General features: G+C 38.1%; 1 protein-coding gene across 2 annotated transcripts in view; it reads left to right on the top strand.

Annotated features, from left to right (window-relative positions):
• Nucleotides 1–13,885, top strand: part of TLN2 (talin 2) — a 215,958-nt gene that overhangs the window by 197,455 nt on the left and 4,618 nt on the right. For both annotated transcript variants that reach the window (XM_085303277.1, XM_085303278.1), the window contains exons 53-56: nucleotides 2,128–2,252; nucleotides 9,333–9,458; nucleotides 12,387–12,449; nucleotides 12,564–12,746. In XM_085303277.1, the coding sequence (XP_085159403.1) occupies nucleotides 2,128–2,252; nucleotides 9,333–9,458; nucleotides 12,387–12,449; nucleotides 12,564–12,746 (497 nt within the window). The remainder of the gene's footprint in view (nucleotides 1–2,127; nucleotides 2,253–9,332; nucleotides 9,459–12,386; nucleotides 12,450–12,563; nucleotides 12,747–13,885) is intronic.

The raw sequence follows: 13,885 nt of genomic DNA, 5'->3' as shown, positions 1-13,885 counted from the left end.
TTCATATTTCTGATTATTCTTCCCTAAACTAGGCCAGAGGAGAACACTGGAGTCATTTGTCTGATACTCTGTGTAACAGAGGCTGTAGGATTTCCATAGTTAACTCTTGTTTAAATCAGTACACATTCCTTAGAAAAGAATCCTGACTAATCTATTTTCAAAAACAGAAATTAGTTATTAATTTCTTACATTATTTGCCTCTAGATATTTATGTGATTATTCTTTTTCGTGTGACAGTCGTGTACATTATGCTTTTACCCTGTTCAGGTGTATTTATTGAGTACTTCAGCCTTTCCTGCACTCTTTCTTGTTTTTAAATTTATGTTTTCATTAACACCATAACATTTCATTAACAAGTCAACCACGTATCAGGATCTTGTTTCCTGAATGCTTTTCGAAAGCCTCTTTTTATTGTCCTTATTTTTCGTCATAACAGTTATTCATTTCCTGTAATTTTTTTTAATTCATGTTTGTTAATATCAAATTACATTTTTCCTTCTCTTATAATGTGAGTTCTTTTTTGATTGTCTGTAGGCATCCTTTTCTACGACAGTATGGATTTTTAGAATTTTTTTTTCCATGAAAAGTCAAATGTTTTCTAACTGTTCTAATTATCATTTACAGATGCATAAAATTATTTTTCCTAACTGATATATCTCATAAATATCTACAGCTTTGCAAAATTGCTTTTTTTGARGTGGAAATCTTACAGGTTTGAATTTCAGTGTTTATACACACTGCCTGTATCAAAAAAAACTTTTTTTTTTCCTGCTAAGATTAGGGTTTAATATAGAATTCCTTAATCCTGCATAACCTTTGAGCTGAAAAATTCTTTGGTAACATTTTGCTATTTGATAAAAGAAATATCAAGACCAGCAGCATGAGCCATCTCAGTAGATTCACAGTTCCATGTGCTTCTGCTTTCTCTGTGCACATCATAAACAGCCACCAGTCATCCTGTATTCTCCTGTGATTGAGTCACCTGTAGCAGAAACTCTCTTTAGCTTCTGTAATGTTCATCTATTAGCATTCAAGGTTATTTCCTGTAGAGTTCAGTGATTCAGAAATGGTTTATGCTGCTCTTGATGCAAAATGCCAGTGTCCTGCTGCCTAGTCACTGCTCCTTAGCATCAATTAATATTTTAGTTGAAGTTTTAGTGTTAGTTACTGAAATTTTCTAATCAAGTCTCAAGAAGGTYAACAAGGCCTTAAGAGATTTCTATCTTTGTTTATTCATTCTAGCTTAGTCTTCCTTTGTCTAGTACACACAGCTTCCCATCCTTTTCTGTCTCCATTTGAGATCACTTCCTCCTCTTGCCCTTGGTTGTTACGAACTCAAATTTTCTGTTTTCCTTTTCTCCCCCGTCTGATTTTGACCATTTCATTGCTTCCCTGAATCCAGAACAGGAATGCTTTCTGGATCTTGTCACCCATAGAATGAAGTTTAGAAACTGAAAATAACAATGCATTAGAAACTTCCAAAAATCTGGGATGACCACCAGCCAAGCATTGATTTTTATGGACCTGTAAAATTTCTTTAAGCCAAGAGCAATGCCAAAAAACCTAACAAAGAAATGCTGACCTTTGGTCATGCTACAGACACTGCTATTGGCCTTGTCCATTCTGCTGTTGGGAACGCACTGCCAGCAACCACACTTTCTTCAAGCACTGCTGGCTTCATCTCTAACCACTGACAGGAGAGTCCAAGAACTGTGCTGCAGATGACTATCTGTCATCATGTAACATGTCCACTTTACTATTCTGTTGGACTTCCTTCAACTTGGTGAAGGAAGACACGATAGAAACCCTCTGGACACACACAGTTGAGTGATGCCTAGTTCTGCTCCCAGCATGGACAACACCCCTTCTGAAGCCACTTTGCTTCCACAAGTCCTCAATCAAGTTACTTTCATAACGGAATATTACTGCTAAATATTTTTTCTGTTTTGACTTAAATTTTGCTCTCAGTGGCAGAAGCTATAGTATTCTATGCCTTTATGGTACTGAAATGAGCTTTCTGTATTGTGTGCTCTGTGTATTTGACACTCGGGGGGACTGCAGATCTCCCTGTTTGAATGGCAGCTTCCAGGGCCGCTGAAGTTACTGTCTTCCTCTCCATTAATTCAGGGACAGAGTGGGTGGATCCAGAAGACCCAACAGTCATTGCAGAGACAGAGCTACTTGGGGCTGCAGCATCAATTGAGGCTGCAGCAAAGAAGTTAGAGCAGCTGAAACCAAGAGCCAAGCCAAAGGTGAGTGTCCATCTCCATGGTTTCTTTTGAAATTAATAAAACACAAGATGTAAGCAGCCTATGTTTTGGCTTATTGTTTACTACTCTCCACAATAATGGTATGAAAAGTACAGTGAATACTGATCCCACATGTGCTTCTCATTTACCATGTTAATTTGAGTATCCAGTCTGCCTGTGATTTATTAGTCCATTTATTTGTCACTTTCTTAGCATAGTTCTTAGCACCACTTAAAGGCATGCTGGATGGGACTTCACCCTAAAGGAAGAGGTTAGAAAAGATGTTTTCCAGGAGGTGAGTTAGGGAGCACAAGATACTGACAAGCAAAGGAAGAAAAGCCAAATGTCAGAAATGCCTTAAGAGTTACAGTATCATTACTGTTGATTATTTACTTTTCTATTTCTGAACACATTTTCCTGGTGTGAAAAGTCATTCTTACTTGCTTTAAATCCTTTGATCGTTGCGTTAAATCCCTTTGAAGGCCCTTTGTTTTCATATGAATGTTTGTAGCATAGCAGGAGAAAGCAGCAGCAATATGGAAGGGATTGAGCAGAATGCAAAAGACCTTTAAGATTTTTCTAAGATAAACACATAGCTTTTCACTTCTTGCTAGAAGTGTATTTGCCTTGGTATCATATCAGTCACATGGTATGGCTGCCATTCTTTAATTTTCCTGAAGGGAAATATATTATGGTTCACTATGAATGCAGTGGTATTGCACGTTGCCAGGTCATTTCAAATGTGTCTCTGAAGATGTTACATAAAATGAGGCCAACTGTTTTCAGGAGTGGTGCAGAGGGAATATGCAATGATGCTGTTACTTATGGTGCCATGTATAGTCCACAGGACGGGATGTCAGAGAATTGCTACTTGTAGCTTAGTGCGGAATGACAGGCAAGTTTTAGAGGAAATAGCCATGTCACCTGCAGTTGTATCCCTTTAAAATGGAATTTGTGCTGTAGCTTTATAATTGACTTCAGGAAACGTTTGTGTATCCATGTATGTTTTTAAGCTGCTTTGTAGATGCAGAGTTGTTTTCCAAGTAAACAAAATGCCTTTCCAAAAGGCAGGGCCTCAAAATCACTGTTGGATTGTTGCTCCCACAGCAGGGATGGTATTCATCATTCAGGAACATCAGATGAACTAGCTCTTGGTAGCTTCACTCTTTCTGAGGACATTTTTTTTTCCTTTTGGTGATGGGAATGAATTAGCTCATGAAAAAGAAATGCTTTATTCTGCATTTTATAACAAGTACATCCATCTTTTTATAAAGAAAAATGGTCCCTTCTAATGAGGTTCTGCAGAGCAGTGAGTTCTGCAGGCTGAGTTTAAAGAGATGAATAGTCCTACATCACCTTTTCTGTAGAATCACCGCACAGTAACATATGCAAGTTGCTTGGTAACCACGAAACAGTTTTTCTTCTAACATCTAAGCCACTCCAGGGCCATTGTAATTTTCCAGTGAATACTGATTCCACACCTGCTTCTCATTTACCATGTTAATTTGAGTATCTAGTCTGCCTGTGATTTATTAGTCCATTTATTTGTCACTTTCTGAAAGGCAAATTCATATCCATCTGTTTGTTTAATTTGGGAATTAAACAGCCCTTATGTCCTTTTTTGGATGTTAAATCCTTGTCACAATATGGACTGTAATACACATGAAAGATACTGGGTAGATCATACAGAGTAGTTCAAATGCCAGTTTTTCTACTGCATTTATGGTGTGGGCAGGAGCAGTGCTACCTACTACTGTCCCACTGTCTTCCCAGAGTAGGGTTCCCAGCTTTGAACAGGCTCTTTCTTTCTGATGCTCAAGCCTGACAACACACATGGTGTTGTGGTGTGAATGCCTAGGCTAGGCAACTGGATTGATGCAACTGATTTTCTTAAGCTCATTCTAGGAAATGTAGGAATAATAATTATCTTCTCCACTGGAATAAACCACTAGTCCAATGTCTTGTTAATGGTGGTGAGAATCATTATTAAATGAATTTGCAGCCAAGTCCTTCATRGTTAATTTTAGAATAATCTGCCTGCAGGAAAACTCATCATCTTCACCTTTTTAAACTGATGCTTGATTTGTAATTCTTAGATGAGCTTCCATTTTTGCAAAAGAGGAATGGGACTGATTTGTTTTAGACTTGAAATATTTGATCTTTCAGTCTGTATGTCTATTACTTTTAGTACTTACTAAGACTTACTAAGTACTTTCTAAATCTATTAAAAAAATCAGCAGTTGAAGGGAGAGGCTCATTTGTGATCAAGTTCCACTGTCTTAATTTCTTTTTGATGCTTCTGCATTTTTCCCCTTCTCCCCTCATTTTTGCACCAAACGTATCTTCTTAGTGTCTTAGACTAATAGGATGAGATCTCTTCATTTTTCCGCTGCTGGAGAATCATTCCTGCCCCAGAGAGCAGTCATTGTGAGATGGATTTGATAACGGGTTCCCGTGTTTTATTGTATGATGCACGTGGTGTTCAAGTTGATTGTATTCTGGTTGCAGAGCAGATAGGTTCTTTCCCACTGTTCACACATCTGGTCCCTTCTAAATGCGTGAACTGTTAGCCCAGCACCTTGGTGATGGCCTGTTTGTGTTCATCTTACTTCAGAGCGTGTATCTTGCAAGTACTTTGAGGAGGACTCTCCCAAGTTGAATGCTGTTAATCCTACATGTAACAAACTGTTCAGTATTCTAATTTYGGTATTCAAGGTGGGGAGATGATCCATGAAACAATGAGAACTATATTGTTCCAGAAGCAAGTTCTGGCTGTTACATTTCCTTTAAACAGTTATGTATATTTTAAGCATGGAATCTTTTTTTCTTTTTCATTTTTAAGGGGTTGAATGTCCTGCAGTGGGGCCACGTTGCCTCTTTTTCTGGACTTGTAAATATGCCACTGACTGTAAAGTAACCCAGAAAACTCTTTGAAGAAGAAAATTATTTTGTCTAATAAAAGCTACATGCTTTGTTAATACTGGGGGGGGGGGGAAGCTTGCAGGAAAATTATGCTGTAGGTGAGAGACAACTCCAGAAAGCATTGTACATTACCTGGTTCTGTTGGTATCTTCTTCATGCTTCCATGCAGGCTTATGCCTTCAAAAACAAGTGTCTTTAGTAGTCAATAACAGTTCTCTGCTGTTAGCTTTCAGCAGTTTGTACTTTTTTTTTCCCAAGATGAATCAAACTTGGATGCCATTTCTGCAGGACTCTGTGTGATATGTTTGATATATTAGGTTGTTATTTAATCCAACTATATATCAAACATATTCCTACAGTGTCCTGCCCTGTCTCCGGGGGTTTATAACATAGTATAAGACAATATGAAGGAGTACATTCACTCACAAACAGGTTTAGAAGACTTCCTGCAGACCCTTATTCTAATCTGATTTTGAATATATACATGAAGTGCTCCTCTGAGTTGAGTCGCTCTTGGAGAGATCTGTAATTTGTGTAGGGCCTTTTATGATAGAGAGCAGCAGTCATGCCAAGAACTGACTTTCATTGAAACGGTTATTGTGTTTTCCATGGCTCAGTGCAGTAACCTATCCTTGTTGGGCTTTTTATGAAATACAAGCTGAGAGCTGATTCAAAAGGAAAAAAAAATGGTTTGTCTTTTATAATAACTTCTAACATTTAGCAATGGCATTGGGGGTTTGTTTGTTCCAGTTGACACTGACTTTATTTATGCTACCCCTGATACTGAAGGTTCTGTAACAAAGTGGTTAAAAGTAAGGAAGTACAAAAACATCTGAAATTATATTTTTAAATGGTGCAGTCAACACTTTGAGGATATTTTATACTAGACTGTGTAGCTAGTCTAGTAATTTTATTACATTTGTCCATTCTGGTGACCTTATTTTCCAATCCATTTATACCCATACACAGTCAATAATAGCTTATTACTTTAAGCTTATGGAAAAAGAAATGCTGATCTTCATGGTGGCTGCTGGGGAAGGGAGAAGCTAATTGCTTGTCTCACTGATCCAGTTTTTTAATTGAACTAAGTTACCCTCTCAAGGAGCTAAAATCTTACAAGGTGAATTTTTCTGTCCATATATCACATCATTGCTCCTGAATTTTATGTTTGGGAAAGCAGTGAACTGCGATGAGTTGAGAGCACTGTTGAGATGAGTGAAAACACTGTTGATGAGTGTGAACCTAAGATGATTTATGATGCGATCTTTAATGATGGGAGTGAGTAAACAAGACTACTTCTCCTGTTGGACCTTTTGCTCTGTTCAGTCTCGGACTGCTGCGTGTCTTTATTGCTGAGGAGTGCTCTGAGGAGGGAACAGGTGGGYAAACGTGCCCACAGTGGTGACGGAGCACCACTTCTACATGAGCAACCAGCCCCAGGAGGTAGCTTTTCCTTCAACATTCCCAGTTACAACAAGGAAGGACTAGATAAGCAGGAACTTGTTAGAGAAGATGACAACTCAGCACAAGTCCCTCAGTTTGAATGTGTAAGGCATGTTCAAAAATAAGTTCTACTGTCAATAAAAAAAAAAATGTTTTTTTCCTTCCCCCTAGGAATAAAATAAGCTGTAAGACAACAGGAAATACAGGATTTGGGAATTGGAAGCCTAGAGTGGGATTTCTCTTCCCCCTTCTCCCCTCAGTACAATATAAATGGAAAGAAATTAATTTTGTAGAAAAGGGTTTTGAAGAAAAACTGTTACCTAGTGAGATGCTAAGGTTTAACTATCCATTTTCCTGCTGAACTTCAGCTGCTGCTCCAGGATGGCAGCAATTTAGCTGCTGAATAACAGCCTTCTCAGTAACACAGATTTGATTCCCTTGCATTCCTTTTCAATCTAGTCATATTTGCTTAGCACTTACCTGCAATATTTAGTTCACTCACTCTGAGAGTTTAAATAGCTATTTTCCTCAGCCTCTTTTTGGTGGCTGGTTTTTGGTGAGTTGGAAAACATCTAGGCACGTACACTGCTGTCCAATGGATTATAGTGTGGCCATGAACATTTTGTTAAACTCTGTGAACAAATAATATCTCCTTTATTTAAAAAATAAATAAATACTGAATGGCTTATTCCCTTAAGTTTGAATTCCTGGCAGCATTGGCCTTTGAAGAATATGCATAAAATATTTTGTGATACCGGACAATTTTTATCCAAAATAATTTTAATTGAAAATTTTTTGACATCAGGAAGCCTTAGACAAAAGGAAGATGGCAGTAACAGTCTGTTAAGGTGAAATATCAACAGAAGTATAGCTGGATGTTAGCCAATTTAAGTCATTAGTCCACCTAAATCAAATTTATTAGTGCGTATATTTTAATAATGAAAAGAAATCTGAAGAAAACTGAATTCCATATAGTCACTTTGGTTTCTTTGGTCATTTTGTGATATCATGATTGAAGTAAGAGTTCTATAAATAAGATTTGACCTGTTGAATAAATCCAGGACCACTGTTATTACTGCTTAGATATTATAGTCGTGATGTTACCAGTAATTCATGTGGAATGTGGCTTGCTCACTTTACAAAGCAAGATCTTACCATACTTGTATTACACAGACGTGCACTGCAGTTGAGGGGCATAGCCCAGTAGCAAGATGGTGTAAACATTTTCCTTTGAATTAGGTGGGTCTTTTCCTAATGGATAAGAAAAAATGTAAGGTGCAGACAACTTTACTTACGCATCAGTTTTTATTCTCAGATCATCTTGTTTTTCTAGTGTCCATGGATGCTGAGCTTTCATCTCAGACTTTATTTCAGTTTGTATGGTGGCAGTTTTGTGAAATGCTGTAGGATCAAGCACTGCTTGACACGTTATTTCACAATTAATGGTAATTACTCATAATTAATTGCTGTTATGAATTTTTAGTCAATTATAGGAGTAACAGGAGAACTAAACTTACTTTCAGATCAGCAAAACTTAGGTGGATGGATTTAGCTTCACAAATGAAGTACCCAGTTTTCTAGCAGGTTCCCAAAACTTTGTTTTTTAGCTCAAAGCTCACTTGGCTCCTGTTCCTAGCATTAGTTTTTTGATACAAGAATGCTTTGCTTGCAGAAGTTGAAAGAAACCTGTATTTCAAAAGCCCAATATTTCATAAGGTATTTTGTTGTGGTATTGCACCCACTGGTTGTACTACATTGGATTCTGTTAGGTTTATGATCTGATCACAGGCAAAATAAATTACTCTGTTTTGTTTCGTATGAAAAACAATTGTAACCATTTCCCTATATCTATTTCATTAACTATTCAGAAACTAGTAATCATGCTTAGATGGATAAATGCTTTCTGTATGTGTTCAAATGATTAGAAAGTCAGGGAAGTTTTTTTTTTTTTTTTTTTTTTTTTTTTTTTTTTTTTTTTTAATGGAGCAATAGATTTGCCTTTTAACTAGCAAGAAAGCTCATTAGGAACAGTTGATCTCTGTGTTTGCACGTGCTGTGTAAATGCACGTTTGGATGACCGAAGTGTTCCAGACAGACCTTTGGAACTGCCTGTCTCCAAGAGGACTGAACTGGACTGCTTCCCAGTGCTGCTCTCTGAAATGACAGCTCTTACAAAAGCTGTTAACTGTATGCACTTGCTTGGTACCTACATCACATTTCTTAGTACAGGTGAATGAGAAAATACAGATTTATCACTGTCCATTTTTAATGCTTTTTTTTTTTTTTAAGTATTTATAAAGTATTCTACCTAACTTAATAATCCTATTTGTTTTACCACTACAAATATATTTTTATGTATAAAAGCAATAATTCGTCTTCAGACTTGCACTTTTCTGAATGTAGTCCTGAGTAGTGGAAGTAATATTTTAGAAARCTAAAGACATTTTTTGAGGCATCTTTTGTGTGATGCTCAATTTTACATGTAAGCAGCCATAAGAGCAACTTAATACTTGTTAAGTCTGCTTCGGTTGACTCCCAGATTAGACCACAGGAAATTCCTTTGTAGAAAATGGTATTGTAGCTCTTCTTTAATCTACTCATGTGTTTCAAAATCTTGCCTCAACTTGCATGTGTCCTAAATCTTGAAGATGAAACCACTCTCTGTTGAATGAAATCATTTTCTGGTGAATAATGTGTGATGTCCTTTTTTGGTTATAGCAAGCAGATGAGACTCTGGATTTTGAAGAACAGATCCTGGAAGCAGCTAAGTCCATTGCAGCTGCTACCAGTGCCCTGGTGAAATCGGCTTCAGCAGCCCAGAGAGAACTGGTGGCTCAGGGAAAGGTGGGTAAACAGAACAAGTAGCAATATTGGAGAAGAAAATATCCAAATTGATAACAGTAGGAAGGGAGCTTGGAATGACTTACTAAAACATAAATATTGCCATTGCTCATCAGATTACATAGCCTAGGCCTCCATCTGTTCCAAAAAGTCCCCAGCTGCATTTTATTTAAACTCAGCAAGTGTAGTCAGGTATTTGGCTTTTCAGATGATTGTTGTTGTTGTGTGTTTTGTGTTTTGGAGGGTTTTGGTGGTTTTGGAGATACTTTTGGGGAGGGGTTTTTTGGTTTGGTTTGTTTTTCACAACAACATTAAACTCTGTGAAGGGCTGTGATTGATGCTAATAATGAATATTCCCCACAGGGCAATTTAGGGATTCAGAAACAAATGTCAGAGTCAACAGTGCCACTCTGGACCACAATAGCAAAGGGCTATTTGATAAGTGTCCACTCAGTGTTCTGTTGTCTGATTACAGTGGGGCACAGGCCTGCATGCAAGTTGGGACATTTAAGTGGGCAGACTCCTAAATATTTACTGGTTTTTAATAAACAGTTCTTCTAACATGTGTCTTTTTTCCGTCTTGTCAAGATTCAGGTTTTTGTATTTCATTTCACGTCCCTCTCTATTCTCCCCCCTCCTACACCTCTCCAAGTTAATATAATTTGAAACTTAAAATCTGAACATCAAACAGATATGTTGCCTGTGAGAACAGTTTGTTGTGTAGTTTTGGTTTCTAATTTCATCTGAAGCATTATTCTGAGCAGACTCTGTCATGGATCCTGTCACAGAAGAGCTGATCTGCCCTGTTCGGCCAGGCTTCTTGGAGAGCTTGTGCTTTATTTCCAGCACRAGCACAAAGCAATTGTTTTACAACAATAATATAACTGATTGAAAAGACCAACCATAAACTGTAACTATAGAACTTCTTAATAATGCATAAAAGATGATGATGATAATTAGCTATTGAAAGGTGACTATGAAAACAATCAAGAAAATGGCAATTTTAACCTACCTTACTGCTTCACTGAAATTGTTGTGCTGTCTACTTCTATCTGATAAGACCTGCTCTTACTTTGGTTTATTATGATGTGTAGCTTCCTTTTTTCAACACCACCAGTATAGAGTTACACAATATGTCTTGATGTGAGCCCTTTGTATCGGTTTTGGCTTCTTGTGACTGCTCTCTCTGACACATTTCTGTATGTGTCCTTCGCTAACAGCACTTGCATCCTGTTCCAGTCAAGCTCAGAAAATTGCTAAAAACCACTTTAATCCCTCTGCTAAAGGAAAGCTGTAGCTTGTGATTTTAATAGAAGTGTACCTGTCAAACACACTGCCATATTAGCACATCTGTTCAACCTGCTTTACTGAATTTAGCCATTCCTCTGCTCTTGTATAACCTGCTGAAAGACCTGGGACCTTTTGCAGCAAATGGCTTTTTATTGATGGTTGCAGCCCACAAGATCAACTTAATGGAGCTAGCAAATAATGCAGTGATACTTAAGGGAATAATGAATTCAAACCAAACCAAAATTTTAAGGAAAAGACAGACTTCCAAATTGTTTATGACAGACATGTTCTTGTCCTATATAGATTTCCCACATCACTTGATAAAGACTGTGAAAGTATCTTACAGGGCAAATTGATGTATGTCATGGTTGAAAAGGTTGTTAAATTTTCAATGACGATAATTTCTTTCTCTTGTGAAATTTTTATGACAGTTAAGATACTGAGCATTTTTTCCATCTGTGTAGTAAAGATAAAATCTAGGAAGTTGTATCTGATCTATCTTATTTCCTTCCACTCCTACTCCTGCCACTTCTGCATTTTCTTTCTCTTTGGTGCACGCATGCAAGTGTTTAGACTGCTGCATCTGTGGTCTACAGTGAATGCTTTTTCTGGGGATTATGAGGCAGGAAAACCTTGAAACTCAAGAAATTCAGTGATTTTATTGTATTGCATAACTGCTTTCTACACAATAGGGTCACCGCATCCCGTTTGTGCTGGTGCCACACACAACAATTTCATCCCAAACTCTGGGGATCTTCCTTACATATAAATCCCTATTTTCATTTCTTTTAAATTATGGAAAGTGTCTAGACTGCATTTAGGTTTCACATCTTCCAACTTCTCTCTCTAAAGACTCCTAAGGCCAGCCAAATAGTACATGGGGGAACCAACTGTAATATTTAGTTTCATTTTATTATATTCATTTGATATGGGAAGAAAATTCTYTCCTGGTTGTCACCGGCAGTGCTGATTCCATGGACACTTCAATGGATAAACCATGTAGAAAAATAGGCTGCTTTCCTCAAATGCCTGATTGGACATGCAGACTCTAAGTGACTCCCCTGTGGAGCTTTCTGTTCTGTACCTTGCCATAATGCCAGATTTGGAAGAGGTTCAGAAATGATGTAAAACAGAACGTGTTAGGGAGACCAAAATAAATTATTTTTAAGGCCAAGAGAATAGGAACTACAGATTAAACTGTTGCTTAGGCCAAAGTTTCAGTTACAGCAATCTGGGATCTCTAAATGTGTTCCAAGAGCAGGRCAATTCAGGCAGCGAAGCAGGTTGGACACTGCCTGAGCAGGCAGATGTGCACTGGAAACACACTTTAACAACAAAACCCTGTTACTGGGGAGAAGAGGTTTTGTGGATGCTCACTCCTTTARCAAAGCAGTCAGAAATCCCTGGGTAGCACCAATATGTGTATTAATGCCTGAGAGCCTCTGACTATGTTTGCAAGGACAAATCACCAGTTCTCTTTTTCAGTTAGATCTTGTGCTTTGGGGAATTCAGACTGTGTGTGTTGTGGGGAGGCACATGCACAGGTGTCCATCTTTACTCGGAGTACTGTTTGCCTAAGCCTAGATAAAGCAACTGTGTTTTCTGTTTCATTTTAAGCCAGCACTGAACTGTTTTTTTCAGGTTGGAGCAATCCCTGCAAATGCAGCTGATGATGGACAGTGGTCTCAGGGACTTATTTCTGCTGTGAGTAACTTCTTTCATGTTGATCTTCAAAATACCAGAGAAATATCACCTTCTCTAAAGAAATATCTTGTGAGAATACACAGTGACTTTTTTTTTTTTTTAACTGACTCCTAGGCCAGAATGGTGGCAGCTGCAACCAGCAATCTCTGTGAAGCAGCTAATGCCTCAGTACAAGGCCACGCTAGTGAGGAGAAGCTCATCTCATCTGCCAAACAAGTCGCAGCTTCTACAGCACAGTTGCTTGTGGCTTGCAAAGTGAAGGCTGATCATGACTCTGAAGCCATGAGGAGGCTACAGGTACTTGTGTTCTTAATCTGTGAAAACCCATGGTAGTGCTGCATAAATGTTCTAATATTGTGTGAACAAACCTAAAATTTGAGGAACGGCTTTCTGAATTTTCAGAGTTCTGCTCAGTTTTCTTTGTGGGAGGTGGGGGGACTTTCATTCACCAAGGATGAAGCGATTGTGTGCAATTATCATTATTCAGCAGCAGCTAAAGGTCACCTCACTTTGCTTGCTTTATTCTTCATCTTTAAAAGATACTGAAAGATACAGATGTTGACTGGTCTGTGCTTAGCCTGACTTAGGTGCAACACTGACAGGTTCATACCTGTGATCAGTCACAGGAACACATGAGCTGACAAAATATTGCAGCATGTAATGTTAATGTCARATGGGAGCTGAACTTGTTACCAGAAATAAGTTTTCGTTTTGCTTTAGAGTTGTTTTGCTCATTCTGTTTTACTAGATGCATTTTTATAGCAACTGAGTGTAGTTGGTTTCTGTACAATTGTGCTGTGTGCAGTTAGACAACCAGCGAGCCTGCAGGCAGCTAAGCATGCTGAACTTGGTCGTACACGAATATTTGTCTGACCTCTGTAAGGTTACGCACATGTTCAAGTACTTGCCTAAGTGCCTGATGGGGCTGTGGTTGGTTTTCCTTTGTTCCTTTGTCAGGAGACAGCAACTCCAGACAACATTTCTAAAATCGGAGAATGATTGTCAGACAAAACAAGCATATTGGCAGCATCTCAACTGAAGTTTGATTTAACTTTTTTGTAATGAAACTGGTTCCATTTCACATTACATGTCCCTTTCACTTTGAGCTAGTTTGAGCTGTTACTGAATTAACGCTGTATTATGAGGTGTGAGTGTTGTCCCAGGAGTTCTGTTTAAGGGTGTTTGTTTCTAAAATGGCTACAGCCTTTTCTGACTGCCAGTCCTGCAGGCTCAGCCTAGAATACAAAAACTRTTTCAGCTCCTTTTCATACCAACGATGAGTTGAGAGTGAAACTTCCCTTTTTTAGTTATTTCTGCAAATGCTACTGATGGGCCTCTATAGAACAATCAGTGTATGGATAGGTAGAATCAATGCCAGTGGAAATGCTTATGACTGAGTGTCTGTCTGAGCAAGAGGAAGTGAAATCTTTTTTTTT

This window comes from Rhea americana, unplaced genomic scaffold (genome assembly GCF_003343005.1).
Source record: "Rhea americana isolate MKP2758 unplaced genomic scaffold, rheAme1 scaffold_2, whole genome shotgun sequence".
Taxonomy (NCBI): Eukaryota; Metazoa; Chordata; class Aves; order Rheiformes; family Rheidae; genus Rhea; species Rhea americana.
This window is presented reverse-complemented; position numbering and strand designations above follow the sequence as displayed.